The sequence below is a fragment of the Erinaceus europaeus genome, chromosome 13 (genome assembly GCF_950295315.1).
Source record: "Erinaceus europaeus chromosome 13, mEriEur2.1, whole genome shotgun sequence".
Lineage (NCBI taxonomy): Eukaryota > Metazoa > Chordata > Mammalia > Eulipotyphla > Erinaceidae > Erinaceus > Erinaceus europaeus.
The window spans coordinates 36,183,789-36,197,315 of NC_080174.1; the positions used below are offsets into that span (position 1 = coordinate 36,183,789).

At 44.2% G+C, this 13,527-nt stretch overlaps 1 protein-coding gene across 6 annotated transcripts in view; it reads left to right on the top strand.

The window, feature by feature from the left end:
* The window catches only part of ASAP3 (ArfGAP with SH3 domain, ankyrin repeat and PH domain 3), a 66,028-nt gene that overhangs the window by 32,400 nt on the left and 20,101 nt on the right, over positions 1-13,527 (top strand). For 5 of the 6 annotated variants that reach the window (XM_016190645.2, XM_016190647.2, XM_060205509.1 and 2 more), the window contains 5 exons: positions 1,156-1,230; positions 3,741-3,790; positions 11,920-12,031; positions 12,242-12,327; positions 13,297-13,372. In XM_016190645.2, coding sequence (XP_016046131.1) covers positions 1,156-1,230; positions 3,741-3,790; positions 11,920-12,031; positions 12,242-12,327; positions 13,297-13,372 — 399 coding nt within the window. Of the gene's footprint in view, positions 1-1,155; positions 1,231-1,476; positions 1,539-3,740; positions 3,791-11,919; positions 12,032-12,241; positions 12,328-13,296; positions 13,373-13,527 lie in introns of those variants that run through there. The other variant, XM_060205510.1, reaches the window with a different exon arrangement.

The window sequence follows — 13,527 nt, forward strand, 5'->3', positions numbered from 1 at the left end:
ACCACCCGACTCCCTCCAGCTCTCTATTTCTATCTGAAGAACTTGTCCCAGAGTACTGAAGCCCCATTGATGACAATAACAAAACAAAACAAAACAAAACAAAACAAAACAAAAAAACTTTAAAAAAGCAAAGAGATCCAGATAGGGCACTTGCTTGGCAAAGCAATATGGCCCAGGTTCAAACCTTGGAACTACATGGGAGGTGCTGTGAAACTGGGGAAAGCTACAGTGCTATGAAATCTCTCTCTTCTCTCTGACTGTCTCTCTCTGACTCTGTCTCTCTGACTCTGTATGTGTGTGTTTGAATACAAAGTCAATCCAGGAGTGTTGAAATCTTGCATGTGCAAGGCCCTGACTCCAAAAGAAAGAAAGATGGAAAGAAAAACGCAAGTAAGCAATAGGCTGAGGTACTTTTCAGGTGGCTTGAAAAGCCTTTTTAGAATGGGGCACCTGAACAGTACCTTGAGAGATGGGCAGAAATATTAGCCCATTTTGGGTTGCCAAATGACAAGAATTCAAATAAGATTAATTTTTAATAAGGAAATCTACAGATTCCTGTAATGGGGAGTCCAGGAATACAGCTATCTTTAAACTTCTCCTCTTTCTCTTAGGTTCTCTCAGTCCTGCTCAGTGGGCAAAGGAATCCATCAGGCTTATCTTCACATTTGCCTAGAAGGCAGACATAGTGCTTCTCCCCAACTTGAGCAGAAAAGTCTCAGGAAAGGTTAGCTAACTGGGCCAGGTACCTGTCCCTGACCCATGCATGGCAGCCTGAGGAAATGGTACTCTGTGTCCACCGGGAAGGAGTTCCCCAATTACAAGTTTGAAACACCAAGTGGGGGTGCTATAGGTGGACCTTATGGAGTCAAGAGAGGAGAGATGAGGTGCTTTTGGCAAAGAAGCAGATATAGCTGAGTGTGAATGTTCCTAGAGTGGTGAGGTGATGAGGCTGGTTGGTCAGAGGAGGGGTAACAGCTTTTATGGAAGGCCAGTGCCACTCCTTCTTGCATCTCATCTTTGTCCCCCCCCCCCCCCCCCGCCACACACACAGCCTCCCATGTAATCCATTGCTTCCTGATGCTTCTTTACCTTGAGCCCCTGGGGGGCTGGACAGATACTCACTGAAGATGGGGTTGGGGCTCTTTGCTTTTCCAGGTTCAGAACCTGAACAACATTGTGTCTTTTCCCCTGGACAGTCTGTTGAAGGGGCAGCTGAGGGATGGACGGCAGGTGAGTTCCACATTGGGAGAAAGAAAGGGGTGCACAGGAAACTGGAGGGGAGGCAGGGTTGGGCTAAGGGTAGGAGCCAAGTGAGAGGCTGTCTCTATGAGAGAGATTACCATCTTATTCATCCTTAGAAGGACAGGGGGCCTAGCTTTGGGGAGTGTCTGGGTCTGCTGCCTACTGTCTGCTAAGCCTCTTGTGACACTTCTCCTCCACCCTGTGAGGTGGGTTCTGTAGGCACCATCATTCTTCTTTTGCAGCTGAAGAACCCGAGGCTGGGGCTCTTGGCAGCCTGTTCATGCTTCACACAGCTGGTCAGTGGAGGGGCCATTTAGGCTTCCTTGCTTGACTGTTCTCTGTGCCTAATGATCCTTGGCTCAGGCAGAGTAGAGTACAAAGAAATTGTCAGAATAATCTCCCTGGGAAGTCTGTCCCTGGAGACCTAGGGAGGAACTTGCTTTACCCAGAGTCTTCCCTCATCCTGAGCTGGGCACCAGCCTAGGAACCACCTAGACCAGACAGACAGCTTTTATACTTGGCAGACTGGGACCCTTTGGAAGTAAGAACTGTTCAGAAAAATGTGAGGAACCTGGCTGGGTAAGCCGCAGGCAAACTAGGCCAGGGAAGTCTAGTCTTACTTTTTTTTTGGTGATTTAATAATGATTGACAAGATTGTAGGGTAAGGGGTACAAATCCCACCACCACCAGGGCTCCGTATCCCATGCCCTCCATTGGAAGGTTCCCTATTCTTTATCTCTCTGGGAGTATGGACCAAGGATCTTTAAAATGAGGTACAGAAGGTGGGAGGTCTGGATTCTGTAATTACTTCTCCACTGGACATGGGTATTAGCAGGTCAATCTATACCCATAGCCTGTTTCTATCTTTCCTTACTTGGGCAGGTAGATTCCAGGACACATTGGTGAGGTTGTCTGCCCAGGGAAGTTCAGTTGGCATCATGGTAGCATCTGAAACTTGGTTGAAAGCATTATGATATAAAGCAGAACAAACTGTTTAATATGGCAGATGAGATTTGAGGTTCTTATGTTGGAAGAACTAGGAAATCTATTTTAGGTTTGTTCCAAGGGTCCCGTGACTTTATTAATTTTTGCCTGAGTCTAACAGCTAACATGCAGGTGGGCTAAAAGTATTGTTTGGGGATCTCAGACTTACAGAGATACAGAGGTTACATAGACTCCTGTGCTGAATATGGGCCCCAGATCAAATCGATGGGTTTTACAGTTAACAATATTTATATTCTTTCCCCATATTTGGGAGCTACTATCTTTCGTGATCCAGCTTTCTAGTCCTATTTCCAACTATGACACCATCTCCCCAGATAATACCTTGGGTCCACCTGCATCTTAGCTCTCAGACTTGGGCAAAAACTAGTAAAGCCACGGGCTCCTTGGAATATACCTAAAATAGACCTACTAGGTTTTTGCAAAACAGAGACCCCAAATGAAGATTTGCAGGTGAAGACCTGCAATATTCTTTTTTTTCTTTTTTTCATCTATGGTATTCTTGCCTTTAGGTTCCTGATTAGTCAACAACTTTTTCTGCTTTATACCTTAACTCTTTTTCAGCCATCAGGTTCCAGATGCTACCATGATGCCAGCCTGACTTCCCTGGGCAGACAACCCCACCATGTATCCTGGAGCCCCACCTCCCCAGAGCCCTGCCCCACTAGGGGGAAAGAGAGATGCTGGGAGTATGAATTAACCTGCCAATGCCCATGTTCAGTGGGGAAGCAATTACAGAAGCCAGACCTTCCACTTTCTGCACCTCATAATGATCCTGGGTCCATACTCCCAGAGGGATAAGGAATAGGAAATCTTTCAAAGGAGGGGATGGGATATGGAGCTCTGGTGGTGGGAATTATACCCCTCTTATTCTATAGTCTTGTCACTATTTCCATTTTACAAATAAATAAAAAAATGTTAAGAAAAAAAAGTATTGTCTGGGGAGATGGTGTCAGAGGTGGGAATAGGAGTAGAGTGGGGCAGCTTCTACCATTGTTGTTCTACATTGAGGGCAAGGTCCTCTAGAGGCCCGAAAGAGGGTTTATAATGTTCTTGATGGAGATGACCAGTGATGGTGGTGAGAGGGATCTGTTAGAGGTATGGACCCATCATATCTATGTGGGAATCCCAGGATTCCCTAACTAGGGCCCTGGATGATGGGTTAGCCTGGTAGTGACCAAAAGGGCCATCATTAAAGTGTGCCAGTCTTTTGTCCTAATTGAGCTTTTTAAATCCTTACTTTATCTGACAAGGTTAGACTTAGAGTGAGACTTAGAGTGATTGAGGGAAGTGAAATAGGAAGTAAGTTAGGAAAGTATCTAGGTCTGCCCTAAGAAATAGGGTTGGTTAAGTCTGTCTGAGGGGACATACGGGCAATCAGGACACTGGTGGCAGGAATTGGTTGGCATCTTTAGGGCCCCCTAAAGATCACAAGCTGTACTGTTGATTTAAGACTCTAAGTGTCCCTCTGTGTCAATTACTCTTTTTAACTACAGGATTCCAAAAAGCAGCTGGAGAAGGCATGGAAGGACTATGAAACCAAAATGTAAGTGGCCGTGGACAGGGAACTTTTTCCAGAAAAGGGATTCAGTTGTTACAGTAGGAAGCAGGATTGTCTGAAGAACTTAAGTGCTGCAAGGGCCTGGCGCCCAGAAGTGCATGACACCTTGTTCTCAAAAGGTGGGGTAGTTTATGCCTAGGCCTGACCAACATATGAGGGCTGGACCATGAAACTACCAAAGGGTGGCTATTGTGAAGGGACCTCAGATGCTTCTCAGAGACCCATCTCCTTGCTAATAGAAACCCAGGCGTAGGCAGAGATGGGAAGGAGCTACCATTCACTGATCATTCCATGTGCTAGTCACTGAACCCCTCACAATCACCCATCCCTGTGAGGGATTGATCAGTATCCCAGTTAATAGAGGTGGCACTGGAGACAGGAAAATTAAGCCACATGCTCAAGACCATACAGTTAGGAAGCAGCAGAGCTAGGCTCATACACCTTGATCCTTTGGGGGGTTTAAGAAACAGAAAGGTAGAGAGGCAGAGATAGAGTGAAAGATCACAGCACTAAAGCTTCCTTCAGTGTCTGCCTTGAGCTGTCTTCATCAAAAGGAGATTATTATGAGAACCAGATAGGAAAAAGGAGGTCAGTTTCTCTCCCTATCTTTATCCTACTGTTTTCTTCTGCCTGGTACTAGCTCTTCCTCTCAACAGGAAGTTGCACAGGTAGAGAGACATATATGCATAGAGAGACTAAGAAGTCTACTGAGAACCACACAGTGGGGGCCAGGCCCAAACCTGGCTTATGCACATGACAAAACAGTGTACTACCCAAGTGAGTTATTTTTCCAGCCCTCCTTGTCCTCTTCTCCAACATCATGTGGTAGCTATAAACATTTAGTTGGAGGTAGTGGCAGAGACCTAAATGTCACACTCTGGCCTCTTGTGTATACGACATGATACTCCATCTTGCTCACCCCTATTCCCCTAGAGGTCAGTCCCCCTTCCAGAGACTGCTTGGGTCTGCCTTCTAGACTTCACACAGGCAACAATCCCAGCTCTCTGCCTGGATCCTGTCAGACCACTAAATCTCATCTTGTTTGCTCTCCTTTATAAAGTCACATTTTCTCTTATGTTTTGCAAAAGCTGCACACATTTACTATGAAACACTTAGAACATATAAGGAAAAAATATAATCATCTTTAGGAGAAAATTAAGGTCATATGAGGAGTATCTAAAACTTTTCTGTTATGTGAATTTTTATTTTATTTATTTATTTTTGCCCTGGGGCCACAAAAAAATTCCACTGCCCCTAATAGCCTTTTTTCTCCCCTCTCTTATTTCAGACAGAGAGAGAGAGAGGAGAGATATCACCATTCATAGAGCTTCCCCTGGTGCCACATGTAGTGCTCCCCTGCCCAGCCTGGGTCCTTGGGTTGGGTTTGGCTAAATGTGCACTTTACTGTGAGATATCTCCTTGCCCCTGCTGTACAAGTTTTAAAAAATACTTATATATTTATTTATTCCTTTTTGTTGCCATTGTTTTATTGTTGTAGTTATTATTGTAGTTGTTGTCGTGGTTGGATAGGACAGAGAGAAATCAAGAGAAGACGTGAAGACAGAGGGGGGAGAGAAAGACACCTGCAGACCTGCTTCACCGCCTGTGAAGCGACTCTCCTGCAGGTGGGGAGCCAAGGGCTGGAACCGGGATCGTTACTGGGAAGCTTTACAAATGGTGAAGCAGGTCTGCAGGTCTCTTTCTTTCTCTCTCCCTCTCTGTCTACCCCTCCCCTCTTAATTTCTCTCTGTCCTATCCAATAAAATGGAAAAAATGGCCACAGGAGCACTGAGCCCCAGCAATAACTCTGGAGAAAAAAAAAGTACCATGGCAGGGAATTGGGAGATAGCACAATAGGTTATTGAAAAGACATTTATGCCTGAGGTTTCCTGGACCTAGGTTCAATAGCAACCATCACCATTCCCACCCAGCCCTCCCAAACATATACACCATCACCACCACCATGAGCCAGGACTGAGCAATGATCTATTGGTGAACCTTGAGTCACCTAGCAATCCCCTTTTGTTCCTATCACACCATCCCAGACAGGAACTAGAAGGGCCCAGGGCCTGCTAGCATCTGTAGGTTACCACCAGAAGTTCCTGTAGGAGAAGCCCTCCCTTCTTTACCTGGAGCTGCTGAGAAAACATCCCAGAGTCTGTGCAGAGGCCGAGTTTATCTAGGCTCTTACATATTCCGGTCTATTTCTTCACCTGAAAAATGAATCCACCCTCAGCCTCACCCCAGGGTTTTTACTTTGGTGCCCTACTTCAGATTTAGTCAAATCCTCAAGTTTCCCTTTCTGTTCTTCTTTCTCAACTTCTGTTGATGAGTGAGATCATCCCATACTTATCTTTATCTTCCTGATTTAGCTCACTTAACATAATTCCATCTAGCTCTGTCCAAGATGGGTCAGAGAAGGTGGGTTCATTGTTCTTAATAGCTACATGGTATTCCATTGTATATATATACCACAGCTTTCTCAGCCCCTCATTTGTTGTTGGGCACCTGGGTTGCTTCCAGGTTTTAGCTATTACAAATTGTGCTGCTATGAACATAGGTGTACAAACATCTATTTGGTTGGGTGTTATGGAATCCTTGGGGTATATCCTAAGAGAGGAATTACTGGGTCATATGGAAGGTCCATGTATAGCCTTGTGAGAGTTCTCCAGACTGCTATCCACAGAGGCTTGACCAGTTTACATTCTCACCAGCAGTGCAGAAGGGTTCCTCTGTCCCCACAGCCTCTCCAGCATTTGTTGCTGCTGTCCTTTTTGATGGTATGCCATTCTCACAGGGGTGAGGTGGTATCTCAATGTTGTCTTTATTTGCATTTCTCTGACAATCAATGACCTGGAACAATTTTTCATGTGTTTGCTAGCCTTTTGGATCTCTTCTGTAGTGAATGTTCTGTTCATATCCTCTGCCCATTTTTGGATGGGGTCATTTGCTTTTCTGTTGCTAAGTTTGCTGAGCTCTTTGTATATTTTGGTGATTAGTCTCTTGTCTGGTGTACAGCATGTGAAGATCTTCTCCCATTCTGTGAGGGGTCTCCTTGTTTGTGTGATAGTTTCTTTAGCTGTGCAGAAGCTTTTCAATTTGATGTATTCCCATTGATTTGTTTCTGATTTAGTCTTCATTCCACCAGGAGCACCTGTCCCCTTTTACCTTCATAGTATTAGATTTTCTGTCGCCCTTATCTCCAACTCTCTGGTCACTAATGTTCTGGGTCCCAGTGGAACTGCTGTTCAGAGCCCTCTGGTCATCTCCCTAACATCCCCCCCTTCTGGGAGAATGGACTGAAGTTCTTTTGGGTGCAAAGGGGAGGATTTCTGGCTTCTATAATTGCTTCTCTACTGGACATAGACGTCCAACTATCTGTCTTTCTAGTAACTAGCATTTCAAGCACTTTACACTATTTCATTTTTTTTTTTTATCCTCCAGGATTTTTGCCAGAGTTCAGTGCCTGCACCACAAATCCACTGCTCCTGGAGACCATTTTTTAACATTTTGTTGCCCTTGTTGTCTTATCACTGTTGTGGCTATTATTATTGTTGTTGTTGTTGCTGTCGTTGGACAGGACAGAGAGAAGTCGAGAGAGGAGGGGAAGACAGAAAGAGGGAGAGAAAGATAACACCGGCAGACCTGCTTCACCGCCTGTGAAGGGACTCCCTTGCAGGTGGGGAGCTGGGGGCTTGAGCCGGGATCCTTATGCCAGTCCTGCGCTTTGTGCCATGTGCGCTTAACCCACTGCACTACCGCCCGACTCCCTATTTCATTTTTCTTATATTGCTGCAACTCATTATTGTTGTTATTGCGGTTGGGTAGGACAGAGAAAAACTGAGAGAGGAGGAGAGGACAGAGACGGGGAGAGAAAGACAGAAACCTGCAGGCCTGCTTCAACACTTAAGCAACCTCCCCACTGCAGGTAGGGAGCCAGGATCCTTACACCTTGTGTGCGTAATCTGCTGTGCTACTGCCTGGCCCGCGAAATCTGAACTTTGTATGAGGAATTCCAGAGACCCAGAAGAATGAAAGCACTTGTGATCTCTTCATCACATGATCTACAATCCCTTCTAGCAAAACTAGATGTGGTCACCCCAAATCTCATCTCATCCTTATCTGAACCCCTCACTCCCTGCATGAAACTTGCAGCAATATCCATCCTTATTGAAATAAAGCCCAGGAACCATAACAGGGTCAGAAGTAGACCCTGTATGATCCATCTCCCTTTTTTTAAAAATTTATTTATTATGGAATTAATGTTTTACATTTGACAGTAAATACAATAGTTTGTACATGCATAAGATTTCCCAGTTTTCCATATAACAATACAACCCCCACTAGGTCCTCTTGTCATCCTTTTTGGGCATGTATTCTCTGCCCCCCCCCCCCAGCCTACCCCAGAGTGTTTTACTTTACTTTGGTGCAGTACGCCAAATCCAGTTCAGTTTCTACTTGTGCTTTCTCTTCTGATCTTGTTTTCAACTTCTGCCTGAGAATGAGATCATCCCATATTCATCCTTCTGTTTCTGACTTATTTCACTTAACATGAATTTTTCAAGGTCTATCCAAGAATGGCTGAAAATGATGAAGTAACCATTTTTTACAGCTGAGTAGTGTATACATTATGTATATATATGTATACATTATGTATATATACCACAACTTGCTTAGCCACTCATCTGTTGTTGGACATCTGGGTTGCTTCCAGGTTTTAGATATTACAAATTGTGCTGCTAAGAACATGTGTGTACACAGATCTTTTTGGATGGGTGTGTTGGGTTCCTTTGGATATATCCCCAGGTGAGGAATTGCAGGATCATAAGATAGGTCCATTTCTAGCCTTCTGAGAGTTCTCCAGACTGTTCTCCACAGAGGCTGGACCAATTGACATTCCCACCAGCAGTACTGGGTGGTTCCTTTGACCCCACACCTCTCCAGCATTTGCTGCTGTTACCTTTTCTGATGTATGACATTCTCACAGGAGTGAAGTGGTATCTCATTATTGTCTTTATTTGCATTTCTCTTAAAATCAAAGACTTGGAGCATTTTTTCATGTGTTTCTTGGTCTTTTGGATCTCTTCTGTGGTGAATATTCTGTCCATGTCTTCCTCCCATTTTTGCATGGAGTTATTTGTTTTCTTGTTGTTGAGTTTGGCAAGATCTTTATATATTTTGGCTATTAAATTTTGGTCTGATATATGGCATGTAAAGATCTTTTCCCATTCTGTGAGGGGTCTCTTGGTTTGGGTAGTGGTTTCTTTTGCTGTGCAGCAGCTTTTTAATTTGATGTAGTCCCTCCCATAGGTTTATGCTTGCCTTAGTCTTCTTTGTAATTGGATTCATTTCATTGAAGATATCTTTAAAATGTGTGAGGAAAAGAGTTCTGCCAATATTTTCCTCTAAATATCTGATAGTTTCTGGCCTAACATCCAAGTCCTTGATCCACTTGGAATTTACTTTTGCATTTAGTGAAATATAGTGGTTCAGTTTCATTCTTCTGCATGTTTCAACCCATTGTTTCCAACACCATTTGTTGAAGAGACTCTGCTTTCCACATTTAATAGTCCGGGCATCTTTGTCAAAGATTAGATATCCATAGGTGTGGGGGCTTAGTTCTGGACTCTCAATTCTATTCCACTTATCAGTGTGTCTATTCATGTTCCAGTGCCAAGCAGCTTTGATGACAATGGCCCTGTAATACAATTTGAGGTCTGGGAGTGTGATGCCTCCAGTTCAGTTTTTTCTTCTCAAGATTGTTCTGGCAATTATAGGTCTTTTCTGGTTCCAGATAAATATTTGTAGCATTTGTTCTGTTCTCCTAAAAATGTGGCTGGGATCTTGATGGGGATAGCATTAAATTTGTATATGGCTCTGGGTAGTATATTCATTTTGATGATGTTAATTCTTCCAACCCATGGACATGGAATAGCTTTCCACTTCTTTATGTTTTTTTTAAATTTTTATGGTAGTCTGACTGTTTATAAAAGACCTTTCAGAACTTCTTTCAGGGCAGGCTTGGTGATAGTTGATTCTTTCAACTGCTGCTTGTCTGACAAAGTTTTTATGCCTTCATCTAGTCTGAATGACAGTCTAGCAGCATACAGTAGTCTTGGTTGAAAGCCTTTCTCATTGAGCACTTGATAGGTATCTTGCCATTCTCTTCTGGCCTATAGTGTTTGTGTGGAGAAGTCTGCTGCTAATCTTATGGGTTTTCCTCTGTAGGTGACTCTTTGTTTTTCTCTTGCAACCTTCAGGATCCTTTCTTTATCCTTATTCTTTTCCATTCTAAATATGATGTGTCTTGGTGTCTTTAAGTCTGGGTTAATTCTGTTTGGGACCCTCTGGGCTTCTCAAACCTTTATTTCTTTTATGTTGTGTAGACTAAAGAAGTTCTCAGCTATTATGAACTAAAGAATGCTTTCTTCCTCTCCTTCTCTTTCTTCCTCTGGTAAGCCAATAATGTGTATATTATTTCTTTTGAAGTCATCCCACAGGTCTCTGTTGTTGTTTTAAGTATCTCTTAATCTCTTTTTGAGATCTCTTACTTCTTTTTTAATTGTCTTTAATTCGTCCTTGATATTGCTAATTCTGTCTTTAGCCTCATTTATTCTATTCTCTCTCCCCTTTACTGTTTTCCGGAGTTCAACTATTTTGTTACCCTGTTCTGATACAGTTTTAGCTTGTTCAGCTAGTTGTGTTCTTAGCAAAGCTATTTCAGCTTTCAGCTCTCTAATAACCTTGAGATAATTAGTGTTTTCTTCCAGTGTCTCATTTGTTGTTTCTGCATTTCTGATGACAATTCTTTCAAACTCTTTACTCACTCCTGTGATTATTTCCTTAACTAATGTTTGGATGTTGACCTTATTATTTTGTGCTTCAACCTTTGTGGGCCTTTTAGCTGGACTCTGGTCCTGGTTTGTTTCTCCAATATTTCTTCTTGTTGGTTTAGCCATTTTATATAGTATGTTATGAGGTCCTCTCTCAGTACTTTTCAAATTACTGATTACTCTTACCTGGATTGACTTGTGTCTAAGTAAGGTACTTAAAGGGTTCACAGTTGTGGAAATTGACAGTTGTTTCAATATTATTTTAATCCCTGAGTTGGAGCACAGTGGCTTGAAATCCTCTTTTGTTCTTTTTCTTCCCTGTAGGCTATGGGAGCCTGAAGGCTTTTAAACTATAAGTAAGCTTCTTAGCTTAATCACTGACTCTTGACCAAGAGATAAAGCAGGGTGGGGCAGAGATAATCCAGTGGTTATGCAAAGAGACTCTCACAGCCCCTCCACTAGGATGCCAAGATATAGATCTTCTCCTGAGTTTCCTCATTAGTTCTCTGTCCCCTGGTGTCCCCACTGCTGCTCCAACTTCTGAGGGCAGTAGCAGTAGAGACTCACAGTTGCATTTGGTGAGTCCTTAGGGGAGTCCTCTCCTCCCTTCAGCCATCCCCTTGTTGGTGAAACATACTGGAGGTGGTGTCTCAAATGGTAAACTGCCAGACTGTTACCAGCCACTTAATCTCTCCCTAGGCTCCTCTCTGTCCAGGAGCTACACATGTTTTCACTCACCAGTGGTTTGTTGGGTTCCTGAAGTCATTCTAGTCCTGTCTTGTTGTGGTCCCAGGTGGTCTCCTTTGGTATTCCTAGTTGACCCTGGAGAGAAGAGAGAAACACAGCTGCTGCTGCTCCATAGCACCGCCTCCTGAAATCCTATCCATTTCCTTTTTATTTCACCTGGAACTACCTCCTTCTTCATCTCTGGTCTAAGCCCCATCCTCCTCCCTCCAGCCATTACATAGTTAATTCTCTTACCTAGACATAGCTTCCTGAAAGGCCACTTCTCAGAAGTCAGATCCCAAATTATGAATCATGTTCTATAGCTGGATGAGTCTAGAAACCCCTGTTTTTTACTCTCCCATGGACCTCTCTTCATGACTGTGGTCTGTTCTATGTCTTTCTTTCCACAAGCCTATGGATCCCTGAATCCACCTTGTTCAGCACCATGTCCCAACCCCTCCTCACCATAGGATCACCCAAGGTCCCTCCCACTCACAGAGTGGGATGTGACAGGAGCTGGTAAAAGATCAGGTCTCTTCTTTCCTTGGGGCTTAGGACCAGGTTGGAGAAGGAGAGAGATCGTGCCAGGATGTCAGGAGGGAGTCCTGGGGAGCTGGCCCATGACACACAGAGAGAACGACGAGTCTTCCAGTTGCATATGTGTGAGGTAAGGGGTTCTCCAAGGGTGAGGGTGCAGTGGATATCTTCCTGTTTGCTTCATCTGAACCCCCAGGGACTCAGCCACAAGCTCAGCTCAAGTTCAGGACAGAACTTGGCCAACTCAAGTTCATGACCAAGAGGATGAGCTCAGAGTGGGAACTATATTCCTGTGGCCCTCTGAATTCAGCTTCTGCTCACATCATGCTTCTCCCCTCAGTATCTGCTCAAGGCCAAGGAAAGCCAGATGAAGCAAGGCCCTGATTTCCTGCAGAGCCTCATCAAGTTCTTCCATGCCCAACACAAGTAGGTGTCTCCCCTTGTCTGTCATCCTTAACCCTTAACCCTAAGACAACCCAAAAACTAGGCTTGTGATCTGGATCTGGCAGGCCTCGCAAGGATCCTTAGGATATCTTTAGCTCCTTACTAGTGCAGTTTTGGGTTGTTTGTTTGTTTGTTTGGTGGCAGGGTGCTTCTTTCTTGAATGCATGTGTTACATATTTGATCTGACCTAACTCAATCCTTTAACACTTCTGTGAGTAGGTACTGTTATTATCTCAGTTGTATAGATAAGAAAACTGAGGGGGGCCAGGAGGTGGTGTACCTGGTTGAGCGCACATGTGTTACAATGTGCAAAGACCCAGGTTCGAGACCTCCATCCCCACCTATAGGAGGAAACGTTTTTGAGTGCGAAGGAGTGCTGCAGGTGTCTCCCTCTCTATTACCTATTTCCCTCTCGATTTCTTGCTGTTTCTCTCCAATAAATAAATAAAGGTAATTAAAAAATTTTTTTTGAAATGCCCAAGGATTGCTGAGATCACATACCTACTAGATGAGATGGGACCTAGACACTAACTCCAGACTACCTGGGGTGTGTGTGTGTCTGGAGTTTTCACTAGGACTTTGTGCCTGCATGATGCTGTAATTCCCAGCAGACAGTTCTTTATTTATATTCAGCCACAGGGTGAGAGGGAGGAAGACAAAAAAGAGCGAGACAGCACCACTCATGAAGCTTACCCTGTGTGAATGCTTCCATTTGGTGGTTGGTGATTCACACCTCGGTCCCTATATATGGTAAAGTGTGTGCTCTGTTGGGTAAGCTAGCTCCTGGCCCCCAGAGTGTATGCTCTTAACTGTCAGCCTATACTGCTCACAGCTGTCTGTGATCCTTAGTGATCCTTAGTACACCTTTTTCTATTCTCTCTTCATCTCTTTTCTTCTTCATCATCTCTTCTCATCTCTCTGCCCCCTTGTTTGACCTCTGGTATCTCTTAGCTTTTTCCAAGATGGCTGGAAGGCTGCTCAGAGCTTGTCCCCCTTCATCGAGAAACTGGCAGTCTCAGTCCATGCAGTAAGTCAGGCCTCACCCAGGCATGTGGTCAAGCCCCCTGTCCTTTCCCTGTGTACATGAAAGGTTCCTGGTTCCTGTCCTGAGTGTGAGGCTGATGCCCTGCAGCTCTGGGCCAGGACTGTCCTCCTACACATGCTGGCTGATGATGTGGTCCT